This window comes from Macrotis lagotis, chromosome 6 (genome assembly GCF_037893015.1).
Source record: "Macrotis lagotis isolate mMagLag1 chromosome 6, bilby.v1.9.chrom.fasta, whole genome shotgun sequence".
Classification (NCBI taxonomy): Eukaryota; Metazoa; Chordata; class Mammalia; order Peramelemorphia; family Peramelidae; genus Macrotis; species Macrotis lagotis.
Genome location: NC_133663.1, coordinates 186131214 through 186153268, shown reverse-complemented (window position 1 = coordinate 186153268; position 22055 = coordinate 186131214). Strand labels below are relative to the sequence as shown.

The following is a 22055-nucleotide window of genomic DNA, read 5'->3' as shown; positions in this document are numbered from 1 at the left end:
ATCAACCTTCAACTAAAGTCTATCTTTATCTAAAAAGTGCAACTAGAGCAAGAGAATCTTACCAGATGGTTTCAACTTGAATCACACCTCCTCATATCAAGGTAGAAAACTATTAAATATACCAGGGAAATTTGAGGAGGGAAAATAAACATTCCAAGAGTCAAATCTCACATATCCTCACACTATTAAAATACTGTGAGAAATCATAAATGGCAAAAGCTGTATCCTACATATTAAGTTTTTGAAAGCAGCATTCAATATAAAAATTCTACTCATCTGAACTGAATTTTAAGAAAGGAAAAAATAACCTTAAATTATGAGCATAACAACCATAATGGTCATCAATAGTGATGTCTGTCTATAAAGGTAAGTTGCATGATTTTAAAAATAAATAAGATTCCCAATCGTTATAAAACTTTCTAGTGTTTTGTGTCAAATTAGCAGAAGAGATTTTGGATTTCTAAAAGAAGGCATAATTATTTGGGTTTCTATTTTCAAAAAACCCTGAAACTCAGGGGTGCATATATATTTTTACAGGGAAGATACATGCCAACTTTGATCATAAGGCAATTCTACTTAAAAATCTATTTAAGTGACCTTTTGCTTCAAGTGAAAAAATACTATTTCAAGAAGATTATGGGTAAAGTTAAAAATAGAAGTGTGTTATATAACATAGGATACATTATCCCCTTCTAAAAGGTTTATAGTCTTTGAATTGATACTGAACTTCCTGAGATGTCATTTTCTAGTACAGACAATGAAAAGTTTTAACATTATCACAATTGAAGAAGACATTAATTCCTCATCTTCAGCAATGATAAACTTTTAAAGTATGTAACTAGCACATTAATGTAGATAGAGCTGTTGTTGGACTGCTTCCCCACAATCTGATTTCTTAGACACTAAAGTGAAAGTATGGTCTTGACCTTATATCTATTCTAGGAATAACCTCAAACTTCCACGTCTTTAATTTTTTCAATATCTTAGAATAATGAGAGCTATAAAAATAAATTTAAAATGAAGTCCTAATATATTTAGTTTCATTGCAAGACTACAAAATGTTCATTTAGTCAAGACAGAGAAATTTATGATTAAAATCTTAAGAAATTTTTTAAACTTATAATTTGAGAGGAATATTGCTCACCCCGCCGACCAAGGTGAGGAGTCTGAAGCCTGGTTCTGTGATACAAAATGTGTGTTAGGCGTATGTGGACTTCCTACAAGGATAGTATTTGGCGCAGCAGATCTCTGAGGTGTACCAATTACCTACAGTTAAAAAAGACAGTTCAAAATAGAATTAGACATTTCCCATGTTATGAAGATGTCAGCTAAGAAACTGCCTAAAACAATCAAGCTCACAGCTGGCTCTTAAGGAATACTACAAAACCATCCCCTCTAAAAACAAACTTATTTTTCTTAAGTCTTAACTCCTTTACCACTTTAAACAAACAAACAAAAAAAAAATCAACAATCTTAAGGTCTAAGCAAACCAAAAATCAAAATTAACACAAGTCATAGTTGAAAAATAGCAAAAGTTTTTTTTAAGGGGGAGGAGGGAGCATTAGTAAGTTTGTTCATATAATTATTTTATGGGTAGAGGTGGGATGAAGTAGGAGGAATGATTAGAATACTACAGTAGCTTTAACAGTACTAAAAAACAGGCAAAAAAGTGAAAATTCAGAAGTTAAGTACAGACATGTACAACATACAAGGTCATAACTGGCTGATCTAAAAGACTGGAATAAATTGTGTACACAAATAAATAGAATACAAACCAAGAGACATAAAACTGGTGTGTGTGTGGGGGGGGGGGAGTGTAGATGAGGAAAAGTTATTTGAAGACAGTCTTTGGTCTAGGCCTTGAAGGATTGTTAGGATTTCAGTATATTTGCGATTAAACTTATGAAAAGCACAAAGAGGGGGCGGCTAGGTGGTGCAGTGGATAGAGCACTGGCCTTGGACTCAGGAGTACCCGAGTTCAAATCTGGCCTCAGACACTTAATAATTACCTAGTCGTGTGGCCTTGGGCAAGCCACTTTAACCCCATTGCCTTGCAAAATCTAAAAAAAAAAAAGCACAAGGAGACAAGGCTTAAAAGGTGGGCTCAAAGAAAACAATGGACTTTCCTGAGGATTTCAGAGAAGGGGATGTGGTCTGAGTTGTACATTAAAAAAGATTAAAATTTAGGTCATCTAATTCAATTTCTTCACTTTACAGCTGGAGGGGCAGCTCTAACAAGGTCACAATGGCAGCCCAGATTCAAAGTATTCACCTTGCTAGCTGCTATCACTCTCCATTCAAGATTAACTAAACTGGAATTGTAGCAGTGGGAATAAAGAGAAGAGATAAAATGGGAAAGAAGGACAGACTCAAACAAGACTTGTTAAATGATTAGATAAGAGGCCAAGAGACTGAAGAATCAAAGAGAACTAAACATTTCAAACAGGGTGACTAGAAGAGTAATGGTGTTGTTTGTTAGAAAAAAAAAGTATTTAGAAGGAAGGAGTTTTAGGAGGAAAATGAAGCATTCAATTTTAGACATGCTGAATTTGATAAACTGGAGTGATTTGGGTAGAAATATCCTGCAGGAAATAAGAAAAGCAAGCCAGGGACTCAAGGTACAAGGCTGGGCTAACAACAAATTTGGGCATCATCATCTGTGCAGAGACCAACAGTTTAAGTCATAAGAGGATAACAATGCAACTTTGGAGGTCTAAATTGAGAGGAAGGAAAGAGGAGGCATTGAGGTTAACAAGGAAGCAAGAGAACAATTAATCATGGTGCCAAAGGAATAAATTATACTATTATATAAAATGCATAATCACAATGCCAGACTCAAAAATATACCCCATTTTCACATATTCGCATCCTCAACAAAGTCAGCAAACAGAAACCAATAGCTTAAATGTATGGACAGAATCAAAGTTTCCTTGGGTCTGTCTGTCTGTCTGTCTGTCTATCTGTCTGTCTGTCTGTCTGTCTCTCTCTCTCTCTCACACACACACACACACACACACACACACACACACACACACAAACCCCTTCTCATAATCTCTTCCATTCTGACCTAAAACATGAAGCCAAATAAATTAATGTTCAATGAACAAGTAATTGTTGTACCTATTTTGATAACTTTGAAGTTACACATCAATTAGTGCTGCAATATTAACATGTAACAAAAGCTACATTCCACAACAGTTAAAATTCTACTCTTATAGAAATTATATTACTTATTGTATTACTCTCAAATATTTCTGAATAAATGCTCATATTTTATCTTAAGCTAAGTTTAATTGTGGAGTTACAAAACTTCTAGTCAATATATTGAAAAACTTCAGCAAAATATATTAAATTTAGATGAAGGTTCCAAAAAAAAAAAAAACCTGAGAAAGAATATATCATTAAAAAAGATTCACCCTAGATAATATAGATGGTTATTTTAAGCTTGCGATCCCTTTTTGTTCCCCTTCTTAACTGGATAAATGCATTACCTAATATGACACCATTAAGAGCTGACAGAGAAGCTTTTTTTATTATCTTCCTTAAGTCCAGGTGACCTCATTCAATGTTAATGGTTCATACACCAAGTTTATGGTCCATGAAAGGAAAAAAAAAAAGTTGAAATGAATTTTCACTTTTACCTTTTAAGAATATTTAAATTTTCAATAATATATGTTCATGGGGTTAACCCTGAGCTCTTAATGTATAATTTAATGTTAAAATCTTATTTACCAAACCAAGCACTTTGCATAAGAAAGTAATCTTAGGACCTTCTCTATTAATGATATCCTTACAATACTTGTTATTCTGTACAGAGAGGCAACATTCATTTCATCTAAATACTAAATTTTAAATATAAATTTTGTAACCTATATAAAGAATCTATTTTTTTTGGACTTAAAAAACTACTTCTCATAAGCAATGTGTTAATTCATTCTGATTAAGGAATAAAGGCATTTTGTTTTTATTAGCCTTCTTAGTTTAATACTAAATTTCTAATTGGGGGACATTAGATTAATATACCTTTTAAATTATATGGCAACATATAATGGAAAAGTGCTTTAATTAATATTTATTCCTTGGTAAACATTTTTGGGAAAACATAGTTCGAATATTATGACAACTGATCTCTACTGCACTGCCCTTACTTTCTACTGTTTCATATGGCATTTCCAGTTTTTTTTTAAAAAAAGCTAACACCCCTAAACATATGTATACTCACTGAGCCTAAATAAAATCAATTCATTGTACACCCACTATTATGACAGAAAAGTTAGGACAAAACACCATCCCTGTCCAATCTTGGTCTTCTAATAACTCTTCATTTGAAATAATAAAACATTGGATGCCAGGAAACTAAACAGTAAATTTTGAGCTTGATAGGATCATCAGGGAATGATTTCTTCTAGAAAAGGGATTGTCCATGGATAGCTTTCTAGAGAGGGAGTAATTTTTCTTAGCAATATTGAAAATAATAGCAATCAACATGCATTCATCATATGTCAGGTACTGCTGTTGAGAACTTTACATTTAAAAAATATTTGGTGGGGGGGCAGCTAGGTGGTGCAGTGGATAGGGCACAGGCCTTGGAGTCCAGGAGGACCTGAGTTCAAATCCAATCTCAGACACTTAATAATTACCTAGCTGTGTACCTTCAGGAAATCACTTAAACCCACTGCCTTGCCAAAAAAAAAAAAAAAAAACCCACTAAAAAAAATACTATGATAACTAAATTTCAACTTGGTTTCCTTTGTAATCCTATTTATTTTATTTTAGGCATTTAAAAGTATATTCTAAGAAGCCCACAGACTTCACCAGATTAACAAAGGGATCCGAGGCACCAAAAAATGTTCAGAAGTCTTGTTGTTAGATTGATAAGTTTGCCAAATAGTTAAGGGCTTATCCCTTAAAGCATCAAAACATTTTTTATAACAATTTGGCTATTCCAGATGGATATCCTGCCATTAACATAACAACACATAAAAAAAATCTTTTTTCTTAGTTATTCTTAGTGATTTTTATGGAAGTCAATTATTCTATTATGTTATAACTCAAGCAGTGATGTTCTTGGAATTTCATTCTGATCAGGAGTGATTTTCCCTTACACCAACCCCAAACTGTGTAAATTTTCACATATTTGTGGCATCTTTGTATAGATTTCTTATAGCTTTTATCAATTATCAGGCAGCCAGTAATTCTTTCTCTCAATCTGAACACAACAGTCCCTTTTCTCCCACTTAACTGGCTGTTTCTGACACAGTGAATTGAGCTCCAGTCTGGACACCTGGGTCAAAGCTGGAGGGTCCCAGCTCCCTGGGCTGTGGAGACATTTTGTTTGCTTAATTCCTTCTGCTTTGGCTTCATTCCCTGAATTCCCCATAGGAAAGGTTGACTTGAAGTACTCCATATATTTTATTAAAACATCCTGGTATAGGTATATGGTGGTTTTAAAATCTATCTTTGCCTTTATAGTTCACTTTTCTTTAATTACAATAATAATTGTGATTTTTTATAAGAAAGCAACAGTTTCAAGAAATATGAAAGAGGAAGAACTGTGAGAGAAAGAGAATAAGTGCAAGAAAAAAATTTATGGGCTTGGAAAATAATACCATCATTTCGTTTCTGGGTATGGCTAAGGGCAACATATATAACAAAGAATTTAGAGCAAGCTCAAAAACGGCAGCTTCTGAATACAGTGGGTTTTCTCTCTGCATAAGTGGGGAGGAAGGAACATCTTGTGAAGCTAGTAAGGACTCTGGGAATGGAAAAGAAAGTACAATTTGAAGCACTTATTTTATGGATTTCCAATTCTAGTCAACAAACATCTTTAAACATGTGCCAGGTATTATACTAAGTAGAGAAAAAAATAATAGTTCAATTAGTGTCTATATTGAGCCAGAGTCACCTCCAAGAGTGATCTAATGCATTACCAAATCTAATTCATCACAAAATTTGGGAAACAGTATCACTAGCTCACTTCAACCACAACTTTCTGTTAAAGATAAGGGTTCAGTGGCACAGCAGATAGAGCACGGCCCTGGAGCCAGGAGGACCAGAGTTCAAATCCAGCCTCAGACAATTAACACTACCTAGCTGTGTGTTCCTGGACAAGTTATTTAACCCTGATTGTCTCCCCAAAAAGCAAAAAAAGCCTGAGCAAATGAAGAAAAGGGTTCATTAAGTCAACTTCTGACAGAATCAACAAGTTTATAGCCTTTGATTATTAAAAAGCTTAGCTGAAATTTATTATTTTTCTGTTCATTTTTAATCCATAATTATGCAATCTTTCTGCATATAACTATGAAAGATCGAACAATTCAAATAGCTATAAGAAACTTTAAAATGTTAAACCTAAAACTATTTGACAAAATGGATCCTCTCATCATTGAAAATGTTTCCACCTATTCATACTGACAAACATAATAGAACAAGCTGAGGGAATAAAAATCTTACTGAAAATAACAAATTAAACTCTTATTCATTATTTTACAGATAAATACAAACCATAATTTAAGTTAATATTAAAAAGTTGTAAATAAGATAAATATTCAATCTATATGTGAGAAAGTACAGAACCATAAATTCTCAGGATAAAATGGAATTAGCAAGTAGTCTGTGGACAAGGTAGGCATAAAACAGATAGCTAGAGATATAAGGGAAATTCTATTATACAAGTTGTAAAGATATTCTAGACAAGAAGTATGAAAGAAATCATACTATGGAAACTGGGACCTAAGAAAGATATTGGAATAAGAGTTAAGGGGGGGAAAAGCAGCTTGGAAAGAGATATAGATGGAGATTTTTTTTTAAAGACTATGAACAAATTTGTAAGAAAATAAGTCATTCCCCAATTGATAAAATGGTCAAGGGATATGGAAAGACAATTCTCAGATGAAGAAATTAAAACTATCTATAGTCTTATGAAAAAAAGTTGTTCTAAATCACTACTGATTAGGAAAATACCAATTAAGACAATTCTGAGGCATCACCTCACACCTATCAGATTGGCCAATATGACCAAAAAGTTAAATGATCAATGTTGGAGGGGGTATGGAAAATTGGGACAATAATGTATTGTTGGTGGAATTGTGAACTGATCCAACCTTTCTGGAGAACAATATGAAATTATGCCTTAAAGGTCAATAAAACTGTGCATACCCTTTGATCCAATAATACCACTACTAGGTCTGTATCACAAAGAGATCACAAAAAAAGGGTAAAAAACCCCACATGTACAAAAATATTCATAGCAACTCTTTTCATGTTGGCAAAAAATTGGAAATTGAGGGGATGCTCATCAACTGGGGAATGGCAGAACAAATTGTGGTATGTGAATATGAAGTAACATTATTATTCTATAAGGAATCATGAGGGACTGGACTTCAGAAAAGCCTGGGAAAACGTACATGAACTGATGCCAAGGGCAGTGAGTAGAACTAGAAGAACATTATATACGTTAACAACATGGGGTGAAGATCAACCTTGATGGACTTGTTCATTTCAGTAGTACAATGATCAGAGTTAATTCTAAAAGACTTGTGATAAAAAAAATCCCATCCATATCCAGAGAAGGAATTATGAAGTTTAAATGCAGACCAAAGCTTACTATCTTCAATTTTTTAAAGTTGTCTTATTTATTCTGCATTTTTTTCTCTGTTTCTTTCCTCCGTTTAGATTGCATTCTTTTTTCACAACATGATAAATATGATTCTATCTTCAGCATAATTATACATGTAGAGTCTATATTAGATTGCTTTCTGTCAGGGGGAAGGGGACAGCAAGGGAGGAACGAAGAAAAATTCAAAACCTTGCAAAAAATGATTGGTGGAAACTTGTTCATGTTGGAAAAACAAATAAATAAAAATATTATTTAAAAAAGGATATGAAAATGGAGCAAGTGTATCATGATTTTATTGACAGTAAAACAAGGATTATCTAGAGAAGATGCTTACAAAACAGATTCAAGAAATAAGTACTGTAGGCCCACTTAATTATGGGATAGACTATAATCTGTAAAAAGTGTTAGAAAAGATAAAGGGACAGAGCTGAATGTGAAAGGAAACAAAAAAGAAATCAGCAAAACAACGATGTGTTCTTATGTCATTTGGCAAAAACAGCTTATTACTAAGAAAAATAGCAATTACTAAAATGAACAGATATTTTCTGAAAGGTATTGCTTATCCCTCGACAATACTATAATCTATTCTTTTCTATTTCCTTTATAATCACTTAGCAAAAGACACAAATAATCATTCTCTCTGACACTTTGGTCAGAATCATTTAGGGGTTTTCCAAAGTCATCCACAACTTGAAATTATTCCTATTCCAGCTGACTGCTGAGGTCTATGTCATATTTCACTGGATTCTAAAAGATCTGGTTCTTCCTCTACTTCTACATCTCCACCCCTTTTATAATTTTCCATAATCCACGACTGAATGAAAAAAGTTTCCTGCTTCTACTTGAAATTTCATTTAGTATTTTTAACTTATTCAAAGAATTCTAACCTGGTTCAATATTGTGAACATCAACATCATTTCAACTTCAATCTATTGAGAACTCCACCTTTTAGTCTCAATAAAATTAGTTGGTATGCTCTTTGTATGTGCAAAACAATTCATAACATTATAAATGTACAATAAATAATCATTAATTCAAAAGCAATAAATTATCAAAGACCAAAACAAGAATTTATAAAAAGTTTTCAAATAGTAAAATAATGCAGGAAAAGTTAATTTAAAAAAGTGTAGAATAGTATAAATACTGGAGAGAAAGACAAGTTATCTGTCCCTAACCAGGCAAAGTTCCCTACCCAACCTCTGTTTCTGAATCCACATCTATCATGTATAAAGAACAATATCTGGCCTATCTCCCCATGAAGTCATTGTGATGTCAAAGTATTTTGAGAAACTTGAAGCAGCACATAAACAGAAAGCATTATTGCCATTAAGATCTCTTGGAGGGAAAACCAACAAATAAAAATACCAATTCTTTTTCAAACAAAATCTACTTAATTCAATAAAGTTAAAAAGGATAATATCTCCAAATGAGACTGTCAAATTCATTAGTATAAAGACTAATCTTTATGTTGATTAATCTGTAATGAATCCAATATATATGCCAAAGTAACATTCCACCCTCCACCGAAAAGTTCCTTACCACTTGCTGGGTAATGTTGACATTAGACTGTCCAAAAGTTTTTGGCAAGAGTTGCTTCCCAACAGCGCTAACTGTAGAAGGATGAACAGCTACTAATGAAACAACTCCTAGGATACAAACAAACAAACAAAAAAAAGTCACAAAACAATGTTACCTTTAAGAACTAAATCTTTTAAAAACTCAAAAAACCAAAAACTTTTATAGTATCAAAGAGAGATGTGATTATAAAATCTTTCTTACTGTTGCACGACTAGCCCCTTAATAGAGTTTTCTTTGAGTCTGTTAAATAATGCTCATTTATGTGAATGACACAACTGGGGACTTTTTCAAAAGTCATTTTGAAGCATAGCTTTCAATAAAAAAAAAGGCACATTTACTTCTGTCTTAGGGTTCCATGAATCTTCTTTACGTTCTCAAAGCTGAATGTAGTAAGATAAAGACTGACACCAGTTCCAGCTTTAGATGCTTAATAAGTTTTAATGTTTTAGGTCTCAGTTTCCGAATGTTAAGTGAAGTTTAGACTATCTAAGTTTCAATAATATCTTCACATGAATTTCAGTTTAAATGTGCTCTTAGTACAAAGAAAACTAAATTAAACATTTTAATTCAGGCATTCCAAATTATGTCACTGTAAAAATAGTTCAGAAAATAATAATTTTCCTTCTGATAGCATTTTTTAGAGGAATAAACATTTTGTCTTACCTCAATCAATTTACAAAAGGCTTATTAATAATATAATTAATATTAACAAAAAACAAAAAGGGCTAGTTATTATCTAGGGTAAAGAATAGCATTTTCAGTTTGACAAATGCCACAGTTGGCATTTGCTGTGACAAACAGTACCATATTTTCAGTAAAATATTTTGTTGCTGGTTTTTAGATTTATAGTCTATGTTTTCCTTTAGAAATAGCTTAGTATCCTAATCCAAGCACATGCCTATTACCTCCAGTATATATCAGAAAATGTGCCTCGACCCAATGCTGGAGAAAATAAAATTGTAACTTTTATACTATTTTTTGTGCTAATATTCAGTTCTAAGTACCCACTCAGTCTATTTAATCAGCTAATTACATAGTTTATAATCTGAAAACAAAAAATATAAATTTGATAACTATTCTTTATGAAAATACTTAAGTATTAGTGTGGCAACTGAACATTTTGAAAGCATTTAAAATTAACTTCCTATGAAACAAGCTCTTAAGTAAACCCATTCCCTCCCCAAAGGTACAAAAATAGGCAAACTGTTTCATAAATAATAAGAGCTGACAATGGGCAGGGCTATGAGGTTTATAAACTACTCTGCACATATTTTCTCACATTACATTTAAAAAACAAATGCCAGCCTCTATGCTGTCTTTTACTCCTTCATGGGCCCTTTTTCTTATGCTTTCAAAGTTGGCTATATCTTATCTAGTTCCCTGTTCTCATATACTTGTTTCTATTCTCTTACTGCTGCCACTTCGAGGACTTGGGGGGAGACTACTGTTTACCCTCTGCTTTTCTCCTCTTAAAATCAACTTATTGCACTTTTTGGAAAACTTCTGGCATCATATCTAACTCTGCTTCTTTGCCACATCTGCCTATGTTCTAACCCCTCTAAAGCCTATGGAGAGCAAAGTTTATCACATCTTTCAATGAGACTTCCAAATACTTGAAGAAAAGACACCATATTCCAGGGACATCTAGGTGGCTCAGTGGATAGGGCACCGGCCTTGAAGTCAGGAGGACTTGAGTTCAAATTCCAGCCTCAGATATTTAATAATTAACTACCTAGCCGTGTGACCTTGGACAAGTCACTTAATTCCATTGTTTTTTGGGGGGAAGATACCACATTCTCCCTAAATCTCCTTTTCTCCAGACATCCTCATGAGGCATCACTGATTTCACCTCCTAAAATCCAAAAATGAAAACTACCAGGATTGTTATCCTCAAAATCCAAAGCTTCAAGTCAAAGAAAAACTGTAATAAGAAGTTAGAAAGAGTTCAGTTCTCAAGGAGGCCCAGTTAGGATCATTTCAAACCTATAACCACAACTTTATAAAGGAGAGGAAAGTCTAGAGCAAGAGATTCTAGAACAGGGATCATCAAAACTATGATCCACAGGTTCAATCTGCCTGGCTCAGCGCTGGTTTCTGCACAGTCCATGACTCTAGAAAACTAATTAAGTTTTTAAATACAATTTTTATGCAGTAAAATGTAGTTTGCTATTCTATTCTAGAATTTGCTGACTCCTGTTCTAGAAGGCAAAAGATAAGACAAAAAGAGCTGGAGAAATACTTTGAATTGCAAATGCAAGTTTGAAAGAAACAAAAAAAAAGGTAAAAATGCACAGGAGTCATTAAAAGAAACTACTTTAAAAAAAAGAGGGATGTGACAAAAAAGAAAAAATATACAAAAATGAAATGAAGGAAAATACAGAATTAATCATAAATGTGAACAAAAAAAAGCATAAAATCACTGATAAAATAAAAAAAGAGCAGAATAGATTAGGAAAAAATCCCCAATAATATGATTTTATAAGAAATATTTGAAAGTAACATGTTAAAAAACAGTTTAAGTCAAATGGAAAAAAGCAGTCCAAAAGGTCAATGAGGAGAAAAATGCCTTAAAAAACCAGAACTGACCAGGTGGAAATGGAAAATAAAGCTCTCTGAAGAAAACAGTTCCTTCAAATGCAGAATAGAGCCAAAGGAAGCTGATGACTTTGTGAGAAATCAAGAAACAACAAAAGGAAATCAAAAGCATGACAAACTAGAAGAAAATGTGAAATACCTCCTTGGAAAAAAGAACTGACATTGAAAACAGATGCAGGAGACATAATTTAAAATTAGTGGGCTACCTGAAAATCATGACCAGGAAAAAAGGATTCACAATACACATAAAGAAATGAAGTAAAATCTTTAATACTTCAGTAACTCAAAAGTAGAGGATCACAGACAAAGCAATGAAAACATACTAGACTTAAAAGGATAAATAGCAGCCATCTGGATTCAGGATCAAGATGAAGAAATAGGGAAGTAATCAGTTGAGATCACCCAACATTCCCTTCCATTGTCCATATTCACCTTCTGCTCATAGTTTCAGGGCTATAAAGGGTAGTTTTGGTCAACAGGGAATAAAAGGGAACCTGAAGGGCAGGGTCTCTTTTGCCCCAGGGGACTAGGAGCACTGTCACTTGCAATTCTAGAGGATCAGGGGCCTTTCCTGGACAGGACCAGGGCTCAGAAGAGGACAGGACCAGGGCTCAGAAGAGGACAGGAGGGACTACACGCCCTCAGCTAACCACCTCAGAAACACAAACTTCCAAATTTCCAGAACTAGCTTGGAAAACAACAATGTCAAAAGTCGGAAGCTTAAAACAGTATCCCACTATGCCACATGCCAGAAACTGAGCCCAAGTTTAACACAAAGTTCCAAATCAATAAATATGGTGGCAAAATGAACAAACAACAAAAAGGAACCTGACCATTTGAAGTAACCATGGCACAGGGAAGACAAAAACACAAACTCAGACAAAAACACTAATTCAAAAAAGCTCTAAGTCACAGACTTGGAAGACAGGAAGACCTGAGTTCAAATTTGACTTCAGACACTTAAGAATTACCTAGCTGTATGTGACCTTCAGCAAGTCACTTAACCCCACTGCCTTGCCCCCCCCCCCAAAAAAAAATAAGCAAAGGACAAAGAAAAAATATGAATTGGGCTTCCAGCCAAGATGGCAGAGAGAAGACAGGCACAGTTCTAGAGTCTCCTGATCTCTTCCCCATGTATCACATGAAACAAACCTGTTAGAGGAAGTCTGACTCAGGGAACCCAGAAAGAAAAACCAGGAGAAAGAGCATCTACCTCAGGATTTGTCTCCCGCTGCAGCTTAGGTAGAATTCGGGCGGGTGAGTATCAGACCCGGATCAGCCAAAGTAACAGCTGAATTGGAACCTGGAGTCTGAGCTGGAGAGTGGGACCTGCTGGATCAGCGGTGGGGCTGGACGAAAGGGGCTTGGGTCCGTGGGGAAGCAGAGGCGCTGGTCTTGGTGCTGTCCCCATGGAGCTTGGGGACGGGGCTACGGGGAGAGGTCTGGTACAAGAGAGCTGCGGACACAATCGCTGGGCTACTAGGGTCTGAGAAACTGTGAGCCCATGCCTCCATTGCACTGGCCTCCTCCAAAACAAACAATTGCAAACTACTTCTGCCTCAGGCCCAGGTGTGAGCCAAAGAACCAGCCCAGCTGAGGAATGACCTCAGGCCAGGGTAAAGCCCACCATTGATTGAAGGCAAAAGAATTCAATAGTTCCAACTCCTGCCTTCCGGCAAAGGGAGAACGGCTCTCAAGCAAGGTCACAGGCACTCCAGAGAGGGCAACCAGCACCTCCTACTGGCCAGCCAGGGAAACTGCATTCAGTAAAGCCTTTAGCGATCCCAAGCCCAGGTGAACCAGCCCCCCCCAACTCAAGGTCTTAGCATAATGAAGAAGGGTCAGCAGAAAGGTGGATCCATAGAAAAATTCCTGGAAGGGAAAGACCCCAACTCAGAGACACCTGGAACCTCTGAGGAGAATACAATCTGGTCTCCAGCACAGAAAGATTTCCTCGAAGAAATAGGGAAGGAGCTTAAAAATTTGGGAGAAACAATTAATACCATGCAACAAGAAAACAAAACCTTAGAAAGTACAATTGGACAAACACAAAAGGAGAATAAATCTCTCAGATCATCAATTGGACAATTACAAAATGAGAATAACTCTCTCAGATCCTCAAATGAGCAAATGCAAAAAGAAATTAATTCTCTCAAAACCTCAATTGGTCAAATGGAAAGCTCTTTCAAAAGTAGAATTGACCAATTGGAAAAGAAGTTGCAAAAGGTTAATGAAGAAAACTCCTCCCCCCCAAAAAAGAATGGAGTCTACAGAAACTAATGACTCCACAAGACAGCAAGAGTCAGTTAGAAAAGACCAAAAAATAGAAAAAATAGAAGCAAATGTAAAATACCTCATCAACAAAACTACTGACCGAGAATAGATCGTGGAGGGACAACCTGAAAATTATAAGACTTCCTGAAAACATTGAAGAGAAAAAAAGCCTGGACTTAATATTACAGGATCTAGCGATGGAAAACAGCCCTGATATCATGGAATCGGAGGGCAAAGTAGTTATTGAAAGAGAACATCAATCACCACCAGAAAAAGATCCTACAACGAAAACACCAAGGAATGTTGTGGCCAAACTGCAGAACTATCAGATAAAAGAGAAAATCCTCTAAGCAGCCAAAAAGAAGCAATTTAAATATCAAGGAGCCACAGTAAGGATCATGCAGGACCTGGCTGCATCAACTTTAGGAGATCGAAGGGCCTGGAACGAGATATTTCGAAGAGCACGGGAGCTTGGAATGCAGCCAAGAATCTACTTTCCTGCAAAGCTGAGCCTTCTCTTCCAGGGAAAAAGATGGACATTTAACGAAATGGAAGAATTCCAAAAATTTCTAATGAAAAGACCAGAGCTGAAAAGAAAATTTCGATATAAAACAGGAGGTTCAAGAGACACTTGAAAAGGTAAAAAAAAAAGGGGGGGGGGGGTAAAAGAAAAAAATGCAATCCAGTAAGTTGAAACTGGCTATATTCCAGCATGGGGGGGGGGGGGGAGACTCTCATAAATACTGAGAAATGTAACTCTAAGAGAGAGAATACACATAGCCAGAAATGATGGACATCCATGACCTATCCATGAGACTGCTATCTAATGGGATATAACTAGCTTTAACCCCACTTGGGAGAAAAACTCTAATAAACTCTCAGGAATTTTGACTCTATCCAATAGAATATACTGAACTACAAGGGACAGACACTCAGAATTTTCTATGACCTAGATAGAATGATCTAAAAAAATATACTACCTCCCAAAAAGGGGGACAGGAAAGAGACAGGAGGAGGGAGGGGATTGAATGGGACAAATTTCATTACACTAAGAGGTACAAAAAACCTATGGTAATAGAGGGGAAGAAGGGAGTAGAGGAGAAACACCTGGATCTTCTTCTCATCAGACTTGGCTTAAAGTCAACCTACACAAACTCAGGTAACTTACAAAACATCTAACCTTTCAAGTATTAAAAGGGGAAAGAGGAGGGGGGATGGAGAAAGGGAAGGGGAGTGCGGGAAATAAGGGGAAATAAAAAAAAAGGAAGGAAAGGGAAAAGGGAAAAAGGGAAAGGAGAAAGAAAGGGGAGGGTGTGATATAGGAGGACAAACATACTGAAGGGGGTGGTATTCAAAAACATACTGGGGAATATGGATAAAAGGGGGGAAAGGGGGAAAAATACAAACAGAGGGAAGAGAGCACAGAAGGCAATAAAGAATTAGTAATCATAACCTTGAATGTGAATGGGATAAACTCTCCCACAAAACATAAGCAAATAGCAGAGTGGATTAAAAACCAGAATCCTACAATATGCTGCTTACAAGAAACTCATTTTAAGCAGAGAGATACATATAGAGTAAAGGTAAAAGGTTGGAGCAAAATATATTTTGCTTCAGCTGAATTAAAAAAAAGCAGGGGTAGCAATCCTTATTCTCAGACAAAGCAGCAGGAAAAATAGATAGTGTTAAAAGATATAAGGAAGGAAACTTTATCCTCCTAAAAGGTACCATAGACAATAAAGTCATTTCAATATTGAATGTATATGCACCCAGTGGGACAGCACCCAAATTGTTAGAGGAGAAGCTGAAAGAATTACAGGAAGACATAGACAGCAAAACTCTACTAGTAGGAGCCCTCAACCTCACACTATCAGATCTAGATAAATCAAATCATAAAACAAACAAGAAAGAAATTAGGGAGGTAAATAGATTGTTAGAAAAATTAGATATGGTACACTTATGGAGGAAACTGAATGGGGATAGAAAGGAATATACCTTTTTCTCTGCAGTACATGGAAATTATACAAAAATTGACCATGTACTAGGACATAAAAACCTAATGATCAACTGCAGAAAGGCAGAAATAGTGAATACATCTTTCTCAGATCACAATGCAATAAAAGTCATATGCAATACTGGGCCAAGGAGATACAGACCCAGAGCAAATTGGAAACTGAATAACCTCATTTTAAAAAATGAGTGGGCCAAAAAACAAATTATAGAAAGAATTAACCATTTTATCCCAGATAATGATAATAATGAAACAACGTATGAAAACCTATGGGATTCATTCAAAGCAACTCTCAGGGGATATATTAGAGCTCTACATGCTTATATGAATAAATGGGAGAAAGAGGAAATCAATGAACTAAATATGCAACTAAAAAAATTAGAGAAAGAACAAATAAAAAATCCCCAAATACCAAATTAGAAATTTTAAAAATTAAAGGAGAAATTAATAAAATCAAAAGCAAAAAAATATTGAATAAATAAAACCAAAAGTTGGTATTATGAAAAAACCAATAAAATTGATAAACCTCTGGTTAATTTGATTAGAAAAAGAAAGAAGAAAACCAAATTGCTAGTATTATAAATGAAAAAGGTGAACTCACCACCAATGAGGAGGAAATTAAAGTAATAATTCAAAACTATTTTGCCCAATTCTATGCCAATAAATTTGATAATCTAAGTGAAATGGATGAGTATTTACAAAAATATAAGTTGCCCAGGTTAAATGAAGAAGAGATTAAATACCTAAACAACCCTATCTCAGAAAAAGAAATTCAACAAGCCATTATTGAACACCCTAAAAAAAAAAATCTCCAGGGCCTGATGGATTCACAAGGGAATTCTACCAAACATTTAAGGAACGATTGGTTCCAATCCTATATAAACTCTTTGGAAAAATAGGGAAAGATGGAACTCTGCCTAACTCTTTCTATGAAACCAATATGGTACTGTTACCTAAACCAGGAAGAGTTAAAACAGAGAAAGAAAATTATAGATCTATTTCCCTGAAGAATATAGATGCAAAAATCCTAAATAAAATCTTAGCAAAACGACTACAACAAGTCATCACTAGGATAATACATTATGATCAAGTAGGATTTATTCCAGGAATGCAGGGTTGGTTCAATATTAGGAAAACTGTTAGTATACTCAATTATATCAATAACAAACCTATCAGAAAACATATGATCATATCAATAGATGCTGAAAAAGCTTTTGACAAAATACAGCATCCATTCCTATTAAAAACACTAGAGAGTGTAGGAATAAATGGACTGTTCCTTAAAATAATTAGCAGTATCTATCTGAAACCATCAACAAGCATTATATTCAATGGGGAGAGGCTAGAGGCATTCCCAATAAGATCAGGGGTCAAACAAGGGTGCCCATTATCACCACTACTACTCAATATTGTATTAGAAATGTTAGCAGCAGCAATTAGAGAAGAAAAAGAAGTTGAAGGAATTAGAACTGGGAAGGAAGAGACAAAATTCTCACTCTTTGCAGATGACATGATGGTCTACCTAGAGAATCCCAAGAAATCATCTAAAAAACTACTGGAAACAATTAGCAATTTTAGCAAAGTTGCAGGTTATAAAATAAACCCCCATAAATCCTCAACTTTTCTATATATGTCTAGCAAGAAACAGCAGGAAGAGCTAGAAAGAGAAATCCCATTCAAAGTAACCTCAGACAACATAAAGTATTTGGGAGTCTATTTGCCAAGACAGACTCAGAATCTTTTTGAAAACAATTATAAAACACTTCTCACACAAATTAAATCAGATTTAAATAACTGGGCAAATATCAACTGCTCATGGATAGGGAGAGCTAATATAATAAAAATGACAATTCTACCAAAACTAAACTATTTGTTTAGTGCCCTACCAATCAAAATTCCAAAAAATTACTTTAACAAGTTAGAAAAAATTGTAAGTAAATTCATATGGAGAAATAAAAAGTCAAGAATTGCCAGGAGCTTAATGAAAAAAAAATGCAAACGAAGGTGGCTTAGCACTACCCTATCTAAAATTATATTATAAAGCATCAGTCATCAAAACTGTTTGGTATTGGCTAAGAAATAGAGTGGTGGACCACTGGAATAGACTAGGTGTAAAAGCAGGAGAGGAGTATAGTAATCTGCTGTTTGATAAAGCCAAAGAGTCTGGCCACTGGGATAAAAACTCCCTCTTTGATAAAAACTGCTGGGATAATTGGAAGTTAGTATGGAAGAAACTTAGATTAGACCAACGCCTCACACCCTTTACCAAGATAAGATCCAAATGGTTACATGACATAGACATAAAAAACAATCCTATAAGCAAATTAGAAGATCAAGGACTAGTCTACCTGTCAGATCTATGGAAAGGGGAACAGTTTATGACTAAGGAAGAGTTGGAGAACATCACCAAAAACCAATTAGATGATTTCGATTACATCAAATTAAAAAGCTTTTGCACAGATAAAACCAATGTAACCAAGATCAAAAGAAATGTAGTAAATTGGGAAACAATCTTTACAACTAATGATTCTGACAAAGGACTCATTTCTAAAATATACAGAGAACTGAGTCATATTTTTAAAAGCCATTCCCCAATTGACAAATGGTCAAAGGATATGCAAAGGCAATTTACAGATTACGAGATCAAAGTAATCCATAGCCATATGAAAAAATGCTCTAAATCATTAATTATTAGAGAAATGCAAATTAAAGCTTCTCTGAGGTACCACCTCACACCTCTCAGATTGGCCAGTATGACCAGGAAAGATAATGATCACTGTTGGAAGGGATGTGGGAAATCTGGGACACTATTACACTGTTGGTGGAGCTGTGAACTCATCCAACCCTTCTGAAGAGCTATTTGGAACTATGCCCAAAGGGCAACAAAAATGTGCATACCCTTTGACCCAGTAATACCACTATTGGGTCTATACCCTGAAGAGATGAGGAAAAAAGGGCAAAAACATTACTTGTACAAAAATATTTATAGCAGCCCTGTTTGTGGTGGCAAAGAATTGGAAATCCAGTAAATGTCCTTCAATTGGGGAATGGCTTGGCAAACTGTGGTATATGTATGTCATGGAACACTATTGTTCTATTAGAAACCAGGAGGGATGGAATTTCAGGGAAACCTGGAGGGATTTGCATGAACTGATGCTGAGTGAGATGAGCAGAACCAGAAAAATACTGTACACCCTAACAGCAACATGAGAGTGATGTTCAACCTTGAAGGACTTGCTCATTCCATCAGTGCAACAATCGGGAACAATTTTGGGCTGTCTGCAAAGGAGAGTACCATCTGTATCCAGATAAGGAGCTGTGGAGTTTGAACAAAGTGCAAGGACTATTCCCTTTGATTTAGGGAAAAAAAACCAGATAGCTTATTGTCTGATCTTGTTACCTCTTAGACTTCTCTTCTCTTTAAGGATATGATTTCTCTCTCATCACACCCAATTTGGAACAAGGTACAACATGGAAACAAAGTAAAGACTGACAGAGTGCTTTCTGTGGGGGGGAGGGGGGAGGGAAGCAAGATTGGGGGAAAAATGTAAAACTCAAATAATATCTTTAATAAAAATAAATTTAAAAATATATATATATTGGACTCACCCCCTCAAAAGAATTCCTTGGACAGCTAAAAAAGAACTTGCAAAATCAGGAGTGGAGAAGAAAATTCAAACAAAGAAATGAAAACCAATAACATTTAAAAAAATGAAAACAAAGGAAAAAAAATTATGAAAAGATAAAACAATGGACAGAGTGCCAGAATTGGAGTGAGGAATACTCATCTTTCTAAATTCAAATCTGGCCCCTGTCATTTTTTTGGAGTTCAACACTGGTCTCAGTTTACTCAATCCTAAAATGATCTGGAGAAGGAAATTCTATCTTTGCTTAGAAAACTCCAAAGGGGCTCAGTGTGTCAGACACAAATGAAAAATGACCAGATAACAACACAAAGTCACACACACACACACACACACACACACACACACACACACATTTTAAAAATACTGAAAACAACACTTTAAACAGAATTGGCCAAAAGATGGTAAAGATCACTGAAGACAATTATTCTTCAAAAATTAGAACTGAGCAAGTAGAAGCTAATGACTCCATAAGACATTAGGAGATGATAAAACAAAGCAAAAGAATGAAAAAAAAAGATGAGAGGTATCTCATCAGAAAAATAACTGACTTGGAACATAGAACAAGGAGAGATAATTTAAGAATTATTGGATTATCTGAAAACCATCTTAAAGAAAGGACCTGGATTGTATATTTCAAGAAATTGTTAAAAACAAAACAAAACACAAAAACTGCCCAGATAACCTTGAACCGAAGGTAAATAGAACCTAAAAGAAACTACCAATCACCACCTGAAAGCAATCCCAAAATGATTACCAGGAATCAAATTCCAAAGCTCCCAGGTCAAGCAGTCAAGAAAAAAAAAATAATATTCAAATACCATGGAACCAATTGAGAACATATGATTTACCAATTAACACATTAAAAAAATGATAGGCTAGAATATGATATTGGAAGGGAATAGACCTGGTATCGAAACCAAGAATAACCAGCAAAATTAAATGTAATCCTTCAAGAGGAAAAAATGGATTTAAAAAAATGGATATTTATTGAAATAAAGGACTCACAACAAGGTAAACATGAAAGAAATATCTAAGAACCTCAAAAAGGTTAAACTGTTTACCTTTTATATGGAAGGGTGATACCTCTGTCCTAAGAAATTTTCATAATCAGAGTAGTTAGAAAGATTCTACAAAAAAGAGGTGCAGGAATTAGTCAGTTATGTTGGGTTGTTGAAAAAAATGATTAGATGAAGAAAGAGGTATCTCCTAGGAGAAGGGAGAAGGAGAAAGGAAAGGAAGAATGGGAAAAATTATTTTACATAGAAGAGGGGATTTAAGGAAGAGCTTTTACAATAAAGCATTCTTCTCCTCAATATCTTTTTGAACTGTTTTATCCATTTGACCTAAGCTGGTTTTTAGCATGCTGTTTTCAGCATTTTTTTGGATTTCCTTGACTAAGCGACTGACTTCATTTTCATGTTTTTCGTGCATCTCTCTCATTTCTTTTCTCAGTTTTTCTTCTATCTCCCTCATTTAATTTTCAAAGTCTTTTTTGAGCTCTGTCATAGCCTTGCCCAATTTCTGTTTTTCTTGGAGTCTTTAGATGCAGGAGCTTGTGTTTCCCCATCTTCAGACTGAGTGTTTTGATCCTTCTTGGGCTCACAGGCAAATTATTTCTCAATGGTCTTCCTCTTGTTTTTCTCCTTGCTCATTTTCCCAGCCTGAGCCTGTTTTGGGGGTGCTTCCTGAGCTCTGGGGACACTCCCAAGGGTCTCAGTGTGTGAGGCTCTGTCCTCCCTCCTGGTCTGTGAATATGTGCCCCCCTCTGCCATAGGGCTGAGGTGGAGGGGGCCCTGCTGTTCTGTGTGGGGGCCTAGACTGCGATCAGGATCTGAATGTGTTCAGAACCCCAAAGTCCTGTTCCAGGGGCAGAGGACAGAGCTCTGCAGTCTCTCTCTTCACTCCCCTCCCTAGGTTCAATGGGCTCATGCCCTGGGGACTTCTGCTTACTGGCTCCACCTGCTTCTGATTCCTGGATCCAGGCTATGGCAAGCTGTATGCCCTGAGGGCTGGGCTTCACATCCTCCCTCTGGCAGAGGCCCCTCCACCCTGCTGTTCCCCCACTTTGTGCCTGGTGCTCCCCGGGGCCTGGGGCTGCCTCCGGGAGGCTGAAGTTCTTTCGCTCTGGCGGGCCACCCCTCTGACAGGCCACCCCTCTGACAGGCCGCCCCTCCGACCCCGGGGAGCAGAGCCTTTCTGCTCTTTTTCCAGGTTACCTTGAGTAGGAGAACTGCCTCCCTCTATCACTCTGTGGGTTCTGTCACTTGAAAATTTAGTTAGAGTCCTTAGTTTATAAGTTTTATGAGAGAGCGCCTAAGAGACGTTGCTCTCC

At 35.7% G+C, this 22055-nt stretch overlaps 1 protein-coding gene across 2 annotated transcripts in view; it reads right to left on the bottom strand.

Moving 5' to 3' along the window:
• TFDP1 (transcription factor Dp-1) overlaps window positions 1-22055 on the bottom strand; it is a 149894-nt gene that overhangs the window by 27442 nt on the left and 100397 nt on the right. For both annotated transcript variants that reach the window (XM_074192107.1, XM_074192108.1), the window contains exons 4-5: window positions 9158-9264; window positions 1145-1266 (exon numbers count right to left, since the gene is read on the bottom strand). In XM_074192107.1, coding sequence (XP_074048208.1) covers window positions 1145-1266; window positions 9158-9264 — 229 coding nt within the window. The remainder of the gene's footprint in view (window positions 1-1144; window positions 1267-9157; window positions 9265-22055) is intronic.